The sequence below is a fragment of the Artemia sp. Qi Xiang Cuo genome, chromosome 15, assembly GCF_049724085.1.
Source record: "Artemia sp. Qi Xiang Cuo chromosome 15, ASM4972408v1, whole genome shotgun sequence".
In the NCBI taxonomy this organism is placed as follows: domain Eukaryota; kingdom Metazoa; phylum Arthropoda; class Branchiopoda; order Anostraca; family Artemiidae; genus Artemia; species Artemia sp. Qi Xiang Cuo.
Window position 1 is genome coordinate 39,564,982 of NC_142808.1, and position 21,514 is coordinate 39,586,495.

Below are 21,514 nucleotides of genomic sequence, written 5' to 3' on the forward strand. Positions count from 1 at the left end.
ACAAGTAGATTGCAAAAAGACGTTATATCGCAGGTTTTCATTTTAGTATGTCTATCATCTGGTATTAAGAACAACCAAGCTTTTCTTTTTGCTTTGGTTCATGTGCTAGAGCATAGAGATCTCAAAGGATGTAGATGGGGTGTTGAGGGGCAGAATAATGTGCAAATACAGAGTCTGAAAACTAGATTACTTTTCGTGGAAGTGCTTTTATTTTGCGCTTCAGTGTCTCCAAGCTCGAAGACTATTTTTCAAAGCTAGCGTCTGAGATATCAAAATACATCGTTGAATTTTTTATTTAATTAAAAATGTTGAAGAGCTTATTTTGTAAAAAACTTCTATTTTTTAAAAAGAAGGTAAATTTAACAAAGAGGGCTTGTCCCTATACAACACGTGTAAATGCTTCAAAAATCAGTCTCTTAATTAAAGATACTGTTCGTCTCCACTTGTTTTTACTTGTTTAGGTTACAAAAAAAAGTTAATGAAGTTTGAAGTCTGTGTGTATTAGATAAGTTTTCTGATAATGGATTTGACATAACAAAGTTTCTTTACAGACTTTTTTTTAGTTTTGATTCAAGAATTTGTCTGCTGATTCTAGATACCAAAATTTTACATACTTCAGATTTACAAATTAAGAGACAATTTGCAGATAAAACTATCTTTGCAATTGGGGTTCCCCTGACAACTAATTCTTCTATAAAGTCCAAACTTGACAAAGTTCATAAACATTGAAGAGAAAGATTCTTTTCGCTATATAGAAAACAGAAAATGTCAAGTATTACAACTTTTTTGTATGTATAATTGAAGCTCCTTCGCGCAAACTCTCACCTGAACCTAGAACCAGTCACACTTTTGTTTCATTTTGGACAGACAGAAATAGGTCATTTCTGTCTGAAGAAAGTTGTATTTGGAGATACAACTTTCAAAAAAAAAGGTTGTGAATACGCATTGACAACTGAAACTCTTACATACTTCAGATTTACCAATTAGAAATAATTTTCAGTAAAAAAATCTCTTTCGAAAAGGGGTTTTCCTGATAAAAGTGCTTTATATAATTTTTGTTGTGCATAGACTGTCAAGAGAGAAATGCTATCCACTATTGACAAAGCAGATAAGTCAAGTTTGAAGAGGTAGCTTTTTTTTAATAATTAAAAAGAAAAACTAAAAGGTTGTTTGTTTGTTTTTTAATAATTTTTTTATTTTTAAAATATGCATTGATCAACTACTTTGATGCGAAAAGAATCCAAAAATTACATGACAGAAAAGTATAGCATTGTATGTATGGCTCGGCATTAAAGTGAACCAAATTCGCTTTTAATCACATAGCGCTGACTCTACAAACTTCAAAAACATGACACATAAGAAAAGTATAACGACAATAATAACTTCTACAGTAGGTGGGTTGCATTCGAGATTATTTTCTGGGAAGGATATTGGCAAGCAGTCTAAAGAAAACTCGAAAAAAAGTGAATGATACAAGAGATTATAAGACAGAATTGAAGACGTCATTAAATGTCAGGGGTTATGAGCAAAGGACCCTTCCTGTATACGTGTCTCATCTGCTGTATTTTACGATAAGGAAAAGTTTTTGTTTCTTTACTGAATAATTTCTAAGAGACTTAGTTGTTTTTTTTTGTGAAATTTTTTAAGTTCAATGAAATTTTTTAACTTTAGTGAGGTTTTAACCCATACAGGCATTATTTCTCTCTCTCTCTCTCTCTCTCTCTCTCTCTCTCTCTCTCTCTCTCTCTCTCTCTCTCTCTCTCTCTCTCTCTCTCTCTCTCTCTCTCTCTCTCTCTCTCTCTCTCTCTCTCTCTCTCTCTCTCTCTCTCTCTCTCTCTCTCTCTCTCTCTCTCTCTCTCTCTCTCTCTCTCTCTCTCTCTCTCTCTCTCTCTCTCTTACATGGAGCCTTCACGATTTTTTTTCCAATTAGGATCAAAACAAACAGCTTTAGGATAAAATAAAAAATTGGACTTCCTTTTGCGACCCCAAAGAAAAACCCGAATTTGTTTAAGGATGGGAATCACAACCGCTATCGGAATAGAAACTAAATTCAGGCAAATTTAAAATTCACACACTAAACACTTTTCTTCTTCTTTTTACTTTAATATGCATCTTCCTCCAAAAAAAAGTACATATGACGCACCTTGCAAGACAACAGAGACTTGTTGATCCATAATTACTCTTGAAACCGTTGAAGCCAGCCTTAAACAAGACAATACCTGTTCCCCCTTTACCTTTATCAAGATTTAAATAAAAAGGATATGCACCATTGCTGGCGCATAGCACGTAGAATCTACGTTGCTGGGTTATTTTTACAGGGACGTAGCAAGACTGTCGTCCAACCTTGCTGCCGCGGGTTGGTCAAACCCCGGGCCCCGTATTGCCAAGCAGAGCATCAATCCACAACAGGGTAATATCCAGATTAACTTTGCGTTTATAGCTATTTTTCTTTGCCAAATGAAGACGCAAGTTTAATATGTTTACGTTCCTGTTCCTTTTATCAGGGCCAATTAATTTTTTACTATTTCTCTAGTAATTGGGGTGAGTTTTCTTTCCCTGCGATAACGCAAAACAAGAAATGAATAAGCTTAAGTGGTCGCAAGAACAGGGGGGACTAGTAAATCAATTATATTAATTGCCTTCCATGGCAAAAAAAAATTAAAAAACAGAATTCAAATTCACATACAGTACATTTTCCTTCTTTTTTTACTTTGATATGCATTTTTCTCGAAAAGAAGTACATATAACGTACCTTGCAAGACAACAGAGACTTGTTGATCCATAATTACTCTGGAAACAGTTGAAGCCAGCCTTAAACAAGACGATACCATGTGAAGCCACCTTGTCGATTCCAGCTGACTTAAAAATCTATCATCCTGATCCCATAATATTCGCATTGAATCTGGAGGTACGCATATCAAATCTCGCAGCTTTACAAAGCTGTTCTGCACTTCCTTAACTGGAGGAAGAAGAGTATCTAATTCGAGAATTAGAGGCTGTTTTCGTCTCGAGTGGGCCTTTCGGATGTTTTCAAGCATAATACTTTCTACTTTTTCATTTTCTTGCTTCCTAAAAACGAAAGGAATTTGAGATGGGAAACTTTCTTCTTATTTTGAGTTTACTGGATTTGATAATGTACGCTTATGTGCACATTTGCTGCGATAATTAAATTAGAGGTATTTTCTTTATTTAGTAAATTAAAGCAAATTTATCTAACAAGAACTAGAGGCTACTTTGTCATGAGGCCGCTTCAGTCTTTCGAACGTTTTCAGGCACGATGCTTTGAAGTTTTTCATTTTCTTACTTTCTAAAAACAAGAAACAAAATGAAATTTGTTAAAAGCCTCTCAGACGCGGTACTCTTTGGCTTTTTAAATGGTGACGGAAGACGATTTTGAAAAAAAGCGCAAGTTGGCAAACATATTTGGCAACACTGGTCAGTAGTGTTTCTGCTTTTAATAGCTGCAGATACTACTGTTATAGCAGATTTTAAAAAAAAGTCTAGTTCATATCAAACCAAGATCATTATTTTGATTGCGAGAGTTGTGGGTAGTTTCGGTAAGTCGGGACGGTTTATGATCTATTCATTGTTTGTGGGCTATAATGCAGATTTATTCGTCAAAACCGGGTGAGGAACTGACAACTGCCAGGAGTGATGTACCAGGTTTTAGTTTACTCGAATAAAAATCCATTTTTATTTCTATATATAATTGGAGATTGTCTGGTAATGTTGTAGTAGTATTACTGAACGACCCTAAAGGAAAGGAGGGAGGGCAAAAACTGATATCCCACTAGGTGGTGAAAACATAGGTATGGCTCGGGAGGGGATACTCTTTTTTAGTTACAATGGCAATTTTTATCCTGAATCATGTATAAAAAATTCAATTCTAAATACTAAGTATTTATCCTCTGGTGGTGTGGGGGGGGGGGGTGGCAAACGTACGCACAAAAGATAGCGCCCTGTTCGACATTTTTCAAATTCCTCTAGAGACCCTTATACGAAAAATAAATAAAAATTTGGGCAACAATTTCACGAATGGTCCGGACCGAAAGACAAACTCCCCCTTCCCCCTGTACATGTATGTCCTTTGAGTCAATATACGAATGGTCCGGACCGAAAGACAAACTCCCCCTTCCCCCTGTACATGTAGGTCCTTTGAGTCAATATATTAGGAAGGATCCCTGTAATTTAGATTGTTTTACTTAACTTTATCGATTTTTATAGTACTCTTTACTTAATCAAATCTACTGTGATCACTGTAATTATATGAATTAATAGACTTTTAGGAAGAAAAATACTTTCTGAACGAAAGAAAAAATCTCGTATTTGTTGACTAAGCGACTTTCATTTTAGAGACTGCAAGTTACGAAGTCTCAAGACTAATTAAGTCTTTGCTACGATTAATAAAGTCTTATTTACTAAATGATTACTTGCTTACTTTGCTAACTCTACGTTAATTAATTGTTTAAATAATTAAACTGTTAAAATAATTGCAATATAATTGCAAAATAAATAAATGTAAAATATTTTTTTTTAATAATCAAATTGTTAAAATAATCAAGTATGTTAGTTAACTGATTACTTAGTTAATTTACTAAGTCTATGTTAAAGGTTATCCTTAACTTAATTATCAGTCTTATTATTTACCTATCAATCGCGGTGTTGGATGAAGGACTGGAATCCGCTGTCACTGTTGACATTCGAACAATGACACAGCCACTTTTGTGACCCCAACACCAAATTGGTGGCCTATTGCCACGAAAAGAGGCACTTGCTTTGGCAATGTCGTCATCTGTGAGATCTGACGACACAACAATCACTTCACTCAAGCTAAAAAGATAAAATAAATAAAGGGTGGATATAGACGGAAACCAAACTGGCTTTCCCTGATTTAAAAGGTAGGAAAATGTGTAGCATAATTTTCAAATTTTAAAAAATTTCCTTTCTTGTATGGATATATTATCCTAGAAGTTGACAATTTTTAATTAAGAATCATGGGACCAGCAGCACTCTGGATTTTAGGACTTCCCAGACTTTAGAATTGTAGCGACCAACAATTACAATTATAAGCTAGAAGAAACACAAGAACAATTACATGCTAGAGTAAAATGATCACAAAAACATTTAAATTAACTATATTATGTTAATAAAGTAATATAAGGAGAAAAAGTAGCGCTGGATTAAAATAAGCAAGTCTAAATGTGATCAAGGTAGATGTGCCAATGTGACTACATTACGGGAATATTTAGTTTTTGTCCTGGGGCGGGGGAGTAGTATTAAGGTCTGAGCAGCTAGCTCAGCCACTGCAAGGGGGGAGAGTCTAACCAAGTGGCTCCTTTCCCTTTGATATGACCATGGTCATAAATCTTACATCCCCAAATTCACTTGCAAAACTCTCAAGATTTGAAAAGAAAATCCCAAAACATTAGATAACAATAATGTGCATACTCCACGTACTTTTTGAGTAAAATGTTTAACATATACACTTTTCCCACGATCCAAGTTCAAAACTAAAATCCCAAAATGTAGGGAAAGTCCCAAGAAGGGGCAGTGCTCATTCATCCATTAGATTAGCTGCTTAAAATACACTTGATACGTGTAAAACAGCACTAGAACCTAAAATGAGGACTAACTGCGCCATTAACATAATAATATTCATAACTAGACCTACGCCATTTTGATACTATTCATTTGCATAGCAGATACGCCATCTAGCAGAAAAACAGATTAGAAATATCTTTGTTGATCCTTTTATATATGATAAACTTAAGATAAGGAGCCAATGGCAAGATACATGTAGATAATTGTATATTAATATTACCTGGGGCAAATTTGATAGTTCTCATTTGCATAGCAGATACGCCATCCAGTAGAAGAATGACACCGACGTAATTCTTCGTCCCAATCTTGTGCCTGACGAAACATACTCACACCAGGAACATCTTGCGTCGCAGGCAGTCTAAAAAAAAATAATAGCATTTAAGGAGCAGTAATATCATACATAGAGGTTGAAGCTGACAAATAATAGCTTGTAAAATTAAATCAACAAGCAAGATGATAATCATACAACACTCAGCTATTACTAATCCAATCAGAGGCACCGCTATAGCGTTGCCTATAGTAAAGGCCATACGGCTCCAATGTTTAATTATTATTTTTTTTTTATTTTTTTCCCAGAGGCACTTCATATGGAAGGGGTCGTCGTAGCAACTTCAAAGGGGGCTCATTCGATTGGAAATCGATAGTTTTAGTGCCCTTTTTAATAGTCGAGAGTGATTGGAGGGCAACTGGCCCCCTCCCACGCTCATCATTCCCTCAAACACATCCAATCAAAATTTTGAGATAGCCATTTTGTTCAGCGTACATGATTTCCAGATAGAAAATATGTTTTTGATCAGAGGCAACGCTATAGCGTTGCCTGTAGTAAAGGCCATACGGCTCCAATGTTTAATTATTATTTATTTATTTTTTCCCAGGGGCACTTCATATGGAAGAGGTCGTCGTAGGAACTTCAAAGGGGGCTCATTCGATTGGAAATCGAGAGTTCTAGTGCCCTTTTGAATAGTCGAAAGTGATTGGAGGGCAACTAGCCCCCTCCACGCCCATCATTCCCCCCAACACATCGAATTAAAATTTTGAGATAGCCATTTTGTTCAGCGTAGTTGATTTCCAGATAGAAAATATGTTTTTGAGGAGGACACTCCGTCACAACCCTCAGGGCAAGGGTTTTAAGATGCCCTTGGGGCATATATGGTTTTTAAGAGAAGGAGTTGTCGTAGAAACTTCAAAAAAGGCTAATTCTTTTTGAATTTAAGCTGGATTTGACCCGTTTTTTAATTCGAATTTGTTAGGTGCGCACCTAGCCCCCCCCCCCTCCATCAATCTTTCCCCAAAACACTTCCACTTAGAATTTTCAGATAGCCATTTTCTTCAGCGTAGTTGATTTCCAGATAGAAAATATATTTTTGAGGAGGACACTCCCCCACAACTCTCAGGGCAAGGGTTTTAAGTTATGCCCTGGGGGCATATAAGGTTTTTATAGAAGGCGTTGCCGTAGAAACTTCAAAAAAGGCTCATTCGATTGGAAATTAAAAGGGCTAGTGCCCTTTTTAATAGTCGAAAGTGATTGGAGGGCAACTATCCCCCCCCCCCCCCGCACGCTAATTAGTTTCCAAAAACAAATCTAATCGAAATTTCGAGATAGCCATTTTGTTCCTCTTAAATGGTTTTCAGTGATAAAGCGTGTTTTAGAGGAGTACAATCCTCCAGAGCAGTTAAGGCAGGGAGTGTAAATCATGCCCTGGGGGCATATAAGGTTTTTATAGAAGGCGTTGTCGTAGACACTTCAAAACAGGCTCATTCGATTGGAAATTCAAAGGGCTAGTGCCCTTTTAATAGACGAAAGTGATTGGGGGGTAACTAGCCCCCCCCCCGCCCATCATTCCCCCAAACACATCCAATCAAAATTTTGAGATAGCCATTTTGTTCAGCGTAGTTGGTTTCCAGATAGAAAATATGTTTTTGAGGAGGACACTCCCCCACAACCCTCAGGGCAAGGGTTTTAAGCTATACCCTGGGGGTATATAAGGTTTTTATAGAAGGCGTTGTCATAGAAAATTCAGAAAAGGCTCATTTGATTTGAAATTCAAAGGGTTAGTGCCCTTTTTAATAGTCGAAAGTGATAAAAGGGCAACTATCCCCCTTACGCCCACCTTTTCCCCAAACACATCCAATCAAAATTTTGAGATGGCCATTTTATTAAACGTAGTTTTAAGTTCTGGAAATTAGGTCTTTGGGGATGACAACTCTTGCCCTCATGGCAAGGGTTGTAATTTATGCCCTGGGCGCATATAAGGTTTTGTATAGACAGCTTTGTCGTAGAAACTTTAGAAAGGGCTCATTCGATTGGAAATTTAAATGGCTAGTTCCCTTTTTAATAGTTGAAAGTTATTCTAAGGCAACTGACACCCCTTTCACGCCTACCATTTCCCCAAACACATCTAATCAAAATTTTTATATAGCCATTTTGTTCAACGTAGTTGAAAGTTCTGGAAATTAAATGTTTGAGCAGGATACTCCCCCCCCCAGTCTTCAGGGGCAAGGGTTATAAGTTATGCCCTGGGGGCATATATGGTTCTTATGGAAGGAATGCTCGTATAAACTTCAGAGAGGGCTCATTTGATTGGAAATTGAAATTTCTAGTTCACTTTTTAGGATTCAAAAGATATTGGAGGGTACCCAGCTTCCCCCCCCCCCAAACCTTTTTTTCCCAAATGCATCCAATAAAAATTTTAAGATAGCTATTCTGTTAAAAATAGTTCAAAGATCATGTAACAAAAATTCCGGTGTCGACACAACCCACCAGGGCCCGAGGGCAGGCGTTGTGAGTTATGCCCTGGGGGCATATATGGGTCTTATGGAAGGGATGCTCGTATTACCTTCAAAGAGGGATAATTTAATAGGAAATTGAAAGTTCTAGTTCACTTTTTAAGAGTCAAAAGAGATTGGAGGGCACTTAGCCCCCCCCCCTCCCTCCATGCCCTTTTTTTCTGTAACCCATCGGATAAGAACTTTGAGATAGCTTTTTTTAAAATAGTTCAATGACCATATAATGAAAACTTATGGGTCCACACAGCCCCCCAGGGCCCGAGTGCAGGGGTGGTAAGTTATGCCCTAGGGAAATATATGGTTCTTATTGAAGAAATGCTCGTAAAAAAATTCAGAGATGGCTCATTTGATTGGAAATTGAAAGTTCTAGTTCAGTTTTTTAGAGTCAAAAGAGATTGGCCCCCCCTCCCCCGCCCCTTTTTCCCCAAATGCACCCAATAAAAATTTTCAGATAGTCATTAAGTTAAAAACTGCTCAAAAGTCAGATAACAAAACTCAGGTGTCTTCACAACCCCCAGGGCCCGGGGGCAGGCGTTGTAAGTCTAATAAAAGGACTTATCCTCATTCAAACTTTTATTTATTCGCCATAGAAAGGCAGTAACAAAATACCTTTGTCATCAAAGGATAAAGATATAGGAGGAGTTGAATCTCCTCACACACTAATCAAATAAACGATATTGTCCAGTACGTTAGTGTGTGTCTCTTGGCTCTAAAAAAAATTATATTCTGTTTTTAATAACAGTTTTCATGCTGGTTGTAATTTTTTACTGGTTTGTACTTTTTGTAACAAATTTTGACCATAATGGATTTCCAATTGATAAAATAACTAATTGGGTTTTCAACTGAATAACACAATGATTACAACCAAGTCTTAGATCAAAGCTTGGTGCATAAAACTTCATTTTTTTGGCGCATAAACTACCCTTTCCCTTCTCCCCTTTCCCTTTTCATTTCCCTTCGACATTTGAATTCAAAATTAGCCAGTTAAAATATAGACCTTCAAATTGGCGAATACTAGGTTCCATCCAATTTCGACTTCAGTTCCTCAATCCACTTTCACCTTTAGTTTCACTTTTCATTCAGTTTCTCTTGTGTTCACAGACGGAAGGGTATACAAAATTCATAAAACAATTGAAACCCCCTATTTCATTCTATTGTTCATTAGTCTTATTATTATAATATATATTACATTATTACGATGTTGTTATTATTATAATATTATAACACTAATATTATAATAATAATGATGCATAGTGATAATATTTGACGACTGTGCTTTAGCTCCCTATACACATGCAGATGACCGACGAAATTCGCTAGATGAATTTTTCTTAAACAAGATTTGAGCACAATCTCTGGACTCAAACAAAATCAAAAAAATAAATCATATAAACTATAAGGAAGCATATAAATATAACTAACTGCAAAAGAATCAGGATATTTTTACCTAAAACATATTTATTTAAGCGTGACATCTACGAACGAAATCTCGTTGTTGTCATTTTGTTTCTTTTTGTATTACAAAATAATAATTGTATGTACCTTACAGTTATACTGCACAAGAAATAGTATACAAATGCTATTTGTTTTTTTTCTCGGGGAGGGGGGGGGGTACTTACTAACAGATGAAAATTGATATAAATACAAAAATTCACTGACAGTAGGAAGTCTTTGGGTCTACTAGCCTCAACATTAAGCAAGAAGTACATAACTATGGCAATATTAATACAATAGACAGAGGTCCGTTGAAAAAACTTCGAGTTACAGAGATACAAAATCGCTACATTTACTCCCTATAGCCACAACAAAGTTAAGAATAACTTTATTAGTGTATTATAGACTTGATATATCAAGACTTTACTTTCAAATATCAATAATAAATTTAGTTTGCTACGACATAGACACCTGCACATTAACAGCATCTAATACAAATATATATTAAACAAAATTAATACATATCAAAGATTACACGTTGTAACATGCATACCGGAGTTTCGGCTAACAGGTCTGTTGAAAAAACTTCGAGTTACAAAGATACAAAATCACTAGATTTACTCCCTACAGCCACGACAAAGTTAAGAATTACTTTATTAGTGTGTTATAGACTTGACATATTAAGACTACTTTCAAATATCAATAATAAATTTAGTTTGCAAGGAAATATACACCAAAACACTAACAGAATCTGATACAAAAATATGTTAAACAAAATTAATTCATATGAAAGTTTACATGTTGCTACATGCATACCGGGGTTTCGACTAACAGAGGTCCGTTGAAAAAACTTCGAGTTATAGAGACACAAAATCGCTGGATTTACTCCCTACAGCCACTACAAAGTTAAAAATAACTTTATTAGTGTGTTATAGACTTGAAATATCAAGAATTTACTTTCAAATATCAATAATAAATTTAATTATTCCATGTTAACACATAGCTTAGATTTAGTCTTTTGCTTGTCTTTTCCTACAAAAAGGCAGTATTTGCACGCTACTACTACTACAACTACTGGTGCTTCTACTGCTACCACAAGTACTATTGCTACTACCACTACTACCACTAAAACTAATTCTTCTGTTGCGAGTACTACTAAGGCTGAAGATATAGAAAAAAATATCTGGGGAAACGTTGAGGAGAAATTTGAACTAAAATCAAAACATACTATGTGTATACAGAGTGCTGATACGGGCGTAACAGCAATAATTATACACTCTTACTGTTACTACTGTTCCTACTACTACCACTACTACTATGATACTTGTACAATTAAGGCTACAAGTATGAAGGTGAAACTTTGAGAGAATATTGAGGGGAAATTTTAACTAAATCAAAACACACTATGCGCATGCAGATTGTCAAAAGGGCGTATCTAAAGAATTGATTTGGGTTTTAAGTTGAATCTTTAGGAGAATACTTAAAGGGGAAGATCAATTGACAAAAAGGTAATACATGCATGTCACTAGTAACATTAATACCACTGCTACTTTTCCTTATGCTATTACTGCTACTAAACTACTCAAACTACTACTTCAATCAATTGCAATAGCTTGTAAAGCTTAGAGTACTACGGTGAAAAGAGCGTCAAAAGGGTGTCAATAGCGCGTCAAAAGTGCACATCAACAATATTTTTGGAACGGCGTAACGTGTCAATAGCCAAAGAAAGCCACCCTGGTTCCAAGGGAAGATGGATACTGGGAGATATCCACAACCAAAATATTGATGTGATTTGTGACAAAACAAAACATATTTTCCTAATCAAAGCTGATGATCAGTTGACTGATTGTAATGCCAAGCCACAGCTAAGATTAATTCAAATTCAAATTAATTTTTTTAACATAAAAAATACAAACAAATTTACAGCGGCCATTATGGCATTTTAATATATTATAATATAAATAATATAAATTAATTATTTAATATAAATAATGAATTTTTATAAATTTATTAATTTATATTAATTTAATAAATTAATTTATATAATATATAAATTAAATACAGAATTACAAAATTAATAAATTTAATTTGCAAGGAAATACACACCTAAACATTAACAGAATCTGATACAAAAATATGTTAATCGAAATTGACACATATCAAAGTTTACGCGTTACAACCTGCATACTGGGGTTTCAACTAACAGAGTTCCGTTGGAAAAACTTTGAGTTACAGAAATACAGAATTACTAGATTACTCCCTCCAGCCACTACAAAGTTAAGAATAACTTTATCAGTGTATTATAGACTTGACATATCAAGACTTTACTTTCAAATGTCAATAATAAATTTAGTTTGCTAGGACATAGACACTTGCACATTAAGAGAATCTAATACAAATTTATGTTAAACAAAATTAATACATGTCAAAGTTTACGCGTTGCAAAATGCATACAGGGGTTTCGCCGTTTCGACTAACAAAGGTCCGTTGAAGAAACTTCGACATACGGAGGTAAACTTTGACTTGTAGAGGTAAAGTTAAAATAAAATGACGGATTATTTACTGAATTTCGAGTTATAGAGGTAATTTTCGGGTCACTTGGTCTTACAGGGGTAAAATATAACTGCAAAATTATTTTGAGCAATGCATGATTTTTCTTCGACTTAGACAGAATTTTCCAATGGGATTGAAAATAATTCGAGATATCAAGGACTTCGAGATATCGAGGTTCGAGCTATCAAGAGTCGATTGCAACTGAAATTTTTTTGAGACTGGCAGTCAAAGAAAATGTTTTCAAACAGAGCATTTTCTACCAAACTGTGATTTTGCTTTCAATCTAACATTCCAGCCCAAAATTAGTCTACTGGCATCGCTTGATAAATTCGTTGAGCCAAATGTATCTTCTCATACAAAAACTTGGCTTCCTAAACTTAGCTTAAAAAACTTAGCTCATATTTAAATCATAAATGATTTAAAGCCGAACTTGTCTACCATGACAAAACAAAGAAAAACATTTTGAGAAAACAACAGGTCTATGGAAGGCCGTATCCAAGGAGGGGATTAACTTGTTTGACCCTCCCCCCCCCCGAAAATGTCTTATAAAAATGAAACAAAACGCTCACAACAATTATTTGAAGTATTTTTTAAGTTTTTTTTACCAGCCACCCCCCCCCCCAAAGACCAAAGAATGTACCAAGAATGTCAAAGTAAAAAATATTTTTGGCCCAATCATTTTCTTTTAGCTATTTGAAAATTAAGAACTGCATAAAACTGTCAAGACTATTATAAAACCTTATGAGTTGCAAAAATGCACAACTGTCTTACAGATAAAATTGGGTTTCTGATTTTTTCAATTTTTTTGTTAGGATATATATGAATAATTATCATTTAGTAAATTAAACAATCGGAATTCATTTTCACTGTAATTGATGTTTTAAATATATATTCTGATAAATGAGTTAAGGCTCTTTTTCCTTGAGTAGTAGTCCAATTTCTCTTCAGAAACCTTATTTCACATCAAACGATGAAATAGAAACTTCAGTTAGCAAACCTATGTTTCCTTTTAATTTTGGATCAAAATTGAAAATGTGTTTCTACCGTCTGTAAAATTGTTTTTAAGTTATTATGATCTGGTATTATGCCCAATTGCACTGGCAAGACAGAACTCAAAAGTCTTTTTTATAGAACATTTTTTGGAAAACTTCAGAGCATTTCGCTTTCAAATAGAAAAACCAGTCAAAATTCAATTAGAGCCATCATTTGGTCCTTTTCTCTTAACATGATTTACCCTGTTTTGTCAGAAACGACAAGTCAGGTATATTTGGCCTAAATTAAGTATTTAACAAGAAAGAAATCAAATTTTTCATCTTGTTTCATCCCGTTAATTTACAAGAGATTGAAATTATTCAAAATAAAAAGAGCTAACCTGCATTCAAAAGCAAAATGAAGCTCAACTCTCTTTGGATAGCAGTGATGAAGCATTGCATTAACTATTGCACGTTCGGCGCCATTTGGAACAAACTTAAAACCAAACAAATGGGAGCTCAGATCCTGAAAAAAAAACTTTCATCGAATCCGACAACACTGGTAAGATTTGTAGGATACAGTTATCGATATTGAAACTAAATAAATTTGACAGTAGTAAGTATCTATTGAATTCTGATACTTTATGTTCCCTGGCAGCTTTCCAAGACAGATTACCAGACTAGTTATTTGGCTCAACCATACATGCAAATGGTACAAGATAATAGTGTATACAATATGAACGATACATTGGAATTGCGCAAGAAAAACCCATGGTTGCGTCATTAAAGTCACGCGTGAATGTTTTAAAAGTTGGCACACTATAACGCATGTTATGAAACTAAAGACAAGGTTTTTTAAACTTGGCAGTGTATAATGTGGTCAAGCATGTTTTGAGAGTTTGGTCGTAATAATATAATGTGGTCAAACAGGTTTTTTTCTGTTTTTGTTGTCAATTGCACAATAAATGTACGTCGTCAGTTCACGTGTACATTCTTAAAAAACTGGTACTTTTAGAAAGGGGTAATGAGCTTTGCGAATTGGAGTGTAGGATTCGCGAATTTGATCCTATTAGGGATTTACTTGAAATAAAAAAATTAACAAGAAATGGCTGAAGTGTTTTGGGGGAGATGGGGTGATTGTGTACTGTATAATACACATGTGATGTTTGGACAGTGTTGTCAATTTAAAATAGTTTAACGTTCCCTTCGTTCCTCCATTTCTGAGGGCAGGGGAAGGGGGGTCAATTTTGGAGGGAAAATCAAAAATACTCAGAATCGAAAATAAATGGGATCTGCCTCAAGGGGAAGGCTCAGAGGCCCTTCGTTCCCCCATTTCTGAGGGCAGGGGAGGGGGGTCAATTTTGGAGGGAAAATCAAAAAAACTCAGAATTGAAAATAAATGGGATCTGCCTCAAGGGGAAGGCTCAGAGGCCCTTCGTTCCCCCATTTCTGAGGGCAGGGGAGGGGGGACAATTTTGGAGGGAAAACCAAAAATGCTCAGAATCGAAAATAAATGGGATCTGCCTCAAGGGGCAGGCTCAGCGGCCCCTCCTTCCCCCATTTCTGAGTGCAGGGGATGGGGGGTCAATTTTGGAGGGAAAACCAAAAATACTCAGAATCGAAAATAAACGGGATCTGCCTCAAGGGCAAGGCTCAGAGGCCCCTCCTTCCCCCATTTCTGCGGGCAGAGGCGGGGGGGGGTCAATTTTGGAGGGGGAAAAAAATGTTCAGAATCGAAGATAATTTTCATTCATCTTATTTTTTAACGATGCTCCTTATTTCGAGTTGAAAATGCTTATTTTTTAATTTAATTGGGAATGAAAAGTCAAACTAACATAAAGAACAAGGTATTTTGGAGGGGGTATCTGATGAAATAATTTAAGTCGTATGATCAATTTAATTTATTTTTTAAATTCAATAGTTTTTCAGTAAGGACATTCGATATCCTAAAAGTGTCTAATTAAAACTTTTACCTTGAGCATCGATGTTGTTAGCAGAATTTCAAAAAGGATCGTTTATGAGGGCTGGCGTATCTGATGAAATAATTTAGTTCGTTTGATCAATTTAATTTATTTTTTAATTCAGTAGTTTTTCAGTAAGGACACTCGATATCCTAAAAGTTTTTGATTCAAACTTTTACCTTGAGCATCGATGTTGTTATCAGAATTTCAAAAAGGGATCGTTTATGAGGGCTGGCGTATCTGATGAAATAATTTAGGTCGTATGATCAATTTAATTTATTTTTTAATTCAGTAGTTTTTCAGTAAGGACACTCTATATCCTAAATGTTTTTTATTCAAACTTTTACATTTAGCAAATATGTTGTTAGCAGAATTTCAAAAAGGATCGTTTATGAGTGCTGGCGTATCTGATGAAATAATTTAGGTCGTATGATCAATTTAATTTATTTTTTAATTCAGTAGTTTTATTCAGTAAGGACACTAAAAGTGTTTGATTCAAACTTTTACCTTGAGAATTGATGTTGTTGGGTCCAAGTCCACCAGCCTGAATGGTTGAAATCCATTAGCTCATTATTTGGGTCTTAGTGCACCCGCCTGAATTATCTAACTCCACGATCTCAGTAGGCGGGGCAGAGTCCACCAGCAAGTCTGGTGGAATTCACTCGCTTAATCGGTGGGTCCCAGTCGACCTGCCCGAATGGTTGTAATTCACTAGCTCAGAATTGGGGTCTTAGTCCACCAGCCTGACTTATGGAAATCCACTAGCTCAGAAGCGGGGTCTTAGTCAGTGTTCAGATTGGAGCGTTGGGGTCCGACTATCTGGGCTTTATATGTCAAGGTCTGAATGCTAAGCGATGGACATGAGCTCGATTGGGACCCCATTGTGAAAATGGAAAACAAAAAACAAAAATATATTGTTGGTATGTGTGTAGAGCATGGCATGGTTACCGCTAGGACAACAGTCTAACCATTGACGGTTTTAGGTATCCGTGAATAAGTTCTAAGGCGAGAGTGGAAGTTGGGACAAATTTTTGGAGGTGCCCACCTCACCTGTCCAGAGTCTCAGGCAAGTGACCCTAAATTTGAAAAAGTGGAAATTGGCTCAGATTTTCTAAACTGAGCTGAGACAATGAATAGATACTATTGGGAATGTGATTGGAGACGCTGGGCATTCATTAACAAGTGCTAAATTGAGAGAGGAATTTGGGACAATATTTGGGGGCGCCGACCCGCCCAGAGTCTCCGGCAGGTGACCCAAAAATTAAAAAAACACACAGAGACGACAGACACAAAGAGACGAATCACACACAGAGAGGACAAACACACAGAAAAGACGCATAGAGACGACACAATCACAGAGACGATACACACAAAAACAGAGTCAACACACACACAGAAACGACACTTACACACAGAAATGACAAACACACATAGAGACGACACACACAGAAACGACACACACACACACTGACGACACGGACATACAGATGGCAAACTCATAGAGACAACACACACACAGAGAGAACACCTCCACACGGAGACGAAAAACACACAGAGACGACTAATACATAGAGACGACACACACACAGATACGACACACACACAGAGACGATACAGATAGAGAGACGACACCCACACAGAGACGACACACTCAAAGTGACGACTTACACATAGAGACGACACACACACAGAGACGACAAACACCCAGTGATGACACACATAGAGAGAAGACACGCACACAGAGACGACAAACACAAAGAGACTACACACACACACAGATACGAAACACACAAAGAGACGACACACGCACAGAGAGTCCAAACACACAGAAACGACATACACACACAGAGACGACACACACATAGAGACAACACAGACATAGATATGACAGACACAAAGATACGAAACACCCACAGAGACGACACATGCACAGAGACGACAAACGCACACAGAGTCCACTCACACACAGAGAGGACAAACACACAGAGACGACAGACACAAAGAGACGAATCACACACAGAGAGGACAAACACACAGAAACGACACATAGAGACGACACATGCACAGAGACGATACACACACACAGAGTCAACACACACAGAGAGACGAGACACACACACAGAAATGACAAACACACATAGAGACGACACACACAAAGAGACGTCACACACACACAGAAATGACAAACAGACATAAAGACAACACACACAGAGAGACGAGACACACACGCAGACCAAAGACACATAGAGACAACACACACACACAGAGACGACACACTCGCAGAAACGACAAATACATATAGACAATAAACATAGACCGTAGAAACAAACAAAGAGACGACACAGATAGAGAGACGACACACACACAGAGACCACACACTCACAGTGACGACTTACACATAGAGACGACACACACACAGAGACGACAAACACACAGAGACGACACACATAGAGAGACGACACGCACACCGAGAGACGACAAAAACAAAGAGACAACACACACAAAGATACTATACACACAACGAGACAACACACGCATAGAGATTACATTCACACATAAACAACAAACACACACAGAGACGACACACACATAGAGACAACACAGACATAGAGATGAAAGACACAAAGATACGAAACACCCAAAGAGACGACACATTCACAGAGACGACACACACACACAGAGTACACTCACACAAAGAGAGGACAAACACACAGAGATGACAGACGCAAAGAGACGAATCACACACAGAGAGGACAAACAAACAGAAACGACACATAGAGACGACACATGCACAGAGACGATACACACACACAGAGTCAACACACACAGAGAGACGAGACACACACACAGAAATGACAAACACACATAGAGACGACACACACAAAGAGACGTCACACACACACAGATACGAAACACACATAGAGACGACACACACACATAGAGACAACACACACACACAGACAACATCCACACAGAGACGACACACACACACACACAGAGACGACACACTCAAAGTGACGACTTACACAAAGAGACGACACACACACACAGACGACAAGCACGCAGAAACGACACACACACACACACAGAGACGACACACACAAAGAGACAATACAGACACAGAAACGAAACACACACAGAGACGACAAAACAGAGAGAGATGACACTCACACAGAGACGACAAACACACAGAGACAACACACACACAGATACAAAACACCCACAGAGAGTATACATGCACAGAGACGACACACACACACAGAGTCCACTCACACACAGAGAGGACAAACACACAGAGACGACAGACACAAAGAGACGAATCACGCAGAGAGAGGACAAACACACAGAAATGACACATAGAGACGACACGTTTACAGAGACGATACACACACACACAGAGTCAACACACACAGAGAGACGAGACATGGCGTATCTGATGAAATAATTTAGGTCGTATGATCAATTTAATTTTTTTTTTTTAATACAGTAGTTTTTTTTAGTAAGGAAAATCAAGACAACACGCACACAGAGAGAACACACACACACACATATACGAAACACACACAGAGACGACATACACTCACAGAGACGACATACTCAAAGTGACGACTTACACATAGAGACGATACAGACACACACACACACACACACACAGAGAATATAAACACAAAGATACGAGACAAAGAGAGAGACGACACACACCCAGAGAGAGACGACACACACAAAGATACAACACACACACAAAAAGACGACGCACACACACACACACACACAGAGATACGACAAACACAAAGAGAAGAAACACACAGGGGGCTTTTTACCGGTGAACTTTTGATGTGAGTTTTTTCATTCAAAAGCTTTTGACTTGAGAAAATAGCTTGAGAAAATTGCCTGATTATCGAAAATTGGGGAAAAACCCTCCAAAAGTCACCAGGAATGCCCTCCGCCCGCACGCCGGAGGAGGGTATTCCTGTCGACTGTGTGTGAGTGGACTCTGTGTGTTTGTGTCGTCTCTGTGCATGTGTCGTCTCTGTGGGTGTTTCGTATCTGTGTGTGTGTTGTCTCTGTGTGTTTGTCGTCTCTGTGTGCGTGTCGTCTCTCTATGTGTTGTTGTCCCTGTGTGTGTGTCATCTCTGTGTCTGTGTTGTCTCTATGTGTGTGTCGTCTCTGTGTGTGTGTGTGTGTGTGTGCGTGTGCCGTTTCTGCGTGCTCGTCGTCTCTGTGTGTGTGTCGTCTCTATGTGTAAGTCGTCACTTTGAGTGTGTCGTCTCTGTGTGTGTGTCAAATTATTATTAAATTATTTCATCAGATACGCCAGCACTCATAAACGATCCCTTTGGAAATTCTGCTAACAACATAGATGCTCAAGGTAAAAGTTTGAATCAAACACTTTTAGGATATCGAGTGTCCTTACTGAAAAACTACTGAATTAAAAAATAAATTAAATTGATCATAGGACCTAAATTATTTCATCAGATACGCCAGCACTCATAAACGATCCTTTTTTGAAATTCTACTAACAGCATAGATGCTCAAGGTAAAAGTTTGAATCAAACACTTTTAGGATATCGAGTGTCCTTACTGAAAAACTACTGAATTAAAAAATAAATTAAATTGATCATAAAACCTAAATTATTTCATCAGATATATCATCACTCATATAAGATTCCTTTTTGATATTTTGCTAATGACATCGTTACTTAAGGTAAAATTATAAAACAAACACAACAAGAATATCGAGTGTCCTTACTGAAAAACTAATTAGTTAAAAAAAAAATTAACATTATAATACGAACAAAACTATTTCATCAGATACGCCAGCCCTACTAAACGATCCTTTTTGAAATTCTGCTAACAACATCGATGCTCAAGGTAAAAGTTTTAATCAGACACTTTTAGGATATCGAGTGTTCTTACTGAAAAACTATTGAATTTAAAAAATAAATTAAATTGATCATACGACCTAAATTATTTCATCAGATACCCCCTCCAAAATACCTTGTTCTTTATGTTAGAGTTTGACTTTTCATTCCCAATTAAATTAAAAAATAAGCATTTTCAACTAGAGATAAGGAGCATCGTTAAAAACTAAGATGAATGGAAATTATCTTCGATTCTGAGCATTTTTGTTTTCCCTCCAAAATTGACCCCCCCCTCCCCTGCCCTCAGAAATGGGGGAAGGAGGGGCCGCTGAGCCTTCCCCTTGAGGCAGATCCCATTTATTTTCGATTCTGAGCATTTTTGGTTTTCCCTCCAAAATTGATCCCCCCCCCCTCCCCTGCCCTCAGAAATGGGGGAACGAAGGGCCTCTGAGCCTTCCCCTTGAGGCAGATCCCATTTATTTTCGATTCTGAGCATTTTTTATTTTCCCTCCAAAATTGACCCCCTCCCCTGCCCTCAGAAATGGGGGAACGAAGGGCCTCTGAGCCTTCCCCTTGAGGCAGATCCCATTTATTTTCGATTCTGAGTATTTTTGATTTTCCCTCTAAAATTGACCCCCTCCCCTGCCCTCAGAAATGGGGGAACAAAGGGAACGTTAAACTATTTTAAATTGACAACACTGTCCAAACATCAAATGTGTATTATACAGTACACAATCACCCCATCTCCCCCAAAACACTTTTCAGCCATTTCTTGTTAAATTTTTTTATTTCAAGTAAATCCTTAATAGGATCAAATTCGCGAATCCTACACTCCAATTCGCAAATCTCATTACTTCTTTTTAAATGTATCAGTTTTTTAAGAATGTACACGTGAACTCATGATGTACATTCATTGAACGATTGACAACAAAAACAGAAAAAAACCTGTTTGACCACATTATATTATTACGACCAAACTCTCAAAACATGCTTGACTACATTATACACTGCCAAGTTTAAAAAACCTTGTCTTTAGTTTCATAACATGCATTATAGTGTACCAACTTTTAAAATATTCACGCGTGAGTTTAATGACACAACCATGGGTTTTTCTTGCGCAATTCCAATGTATCGTTCATATTGTATACACTATTATCTTGTACCGTTTGCATGTATGGTTGAGCCAAATAACTAGTCTGGTAATCTGTCTTGGAAAGCTGCCAGGGAACATAAAGTATCAGAATTCAATAGATACTTACTACTTTTGACGTTTAGTCATAAAAGAATAGCTTCGTTTTTGGTTACAAAACTACTACACCATTACCTCTCTAATGATTTTAGAAAC

The 21,514-nt window shown here is 37.0% G+C and overlaps 1 protein-coding gene across 2 annotated transcripts in view; it reads right to left on the minus strand.

Moving 5' to 3' along the window:
• Nucleotides 1-21,514, minus strand: part of LOC148943669 (myotubularin-related protein 10) — a 108,230-nt gene that overhangs the window by 48,601 nt on the left and 38,115 nt on the right. For both annotated transcript variants that reach the window (XM_089100964.1, XM_089100965.1), the window contains 4 exons: nt 13,748-13,872; nt 5,822-5,959; nt 4,648-4,830; nt 2,753-3,069 (listed from right to left, as the gene is read on the minus strand). In XM_089100964.1, the coding sequence (XP_088957090.1) occupies nt 2,753-3,069; nt 4,648-4,830; nt 5,822-5,959; nt 13,748-13,872 (763 nt within the window). The remainder of the gene's footprint in view (nt 1-2,752; nt 3,070-4,647; nt 4,831-5,821; nt 5,960-13,747; nt 13,873-21,514) is intronic.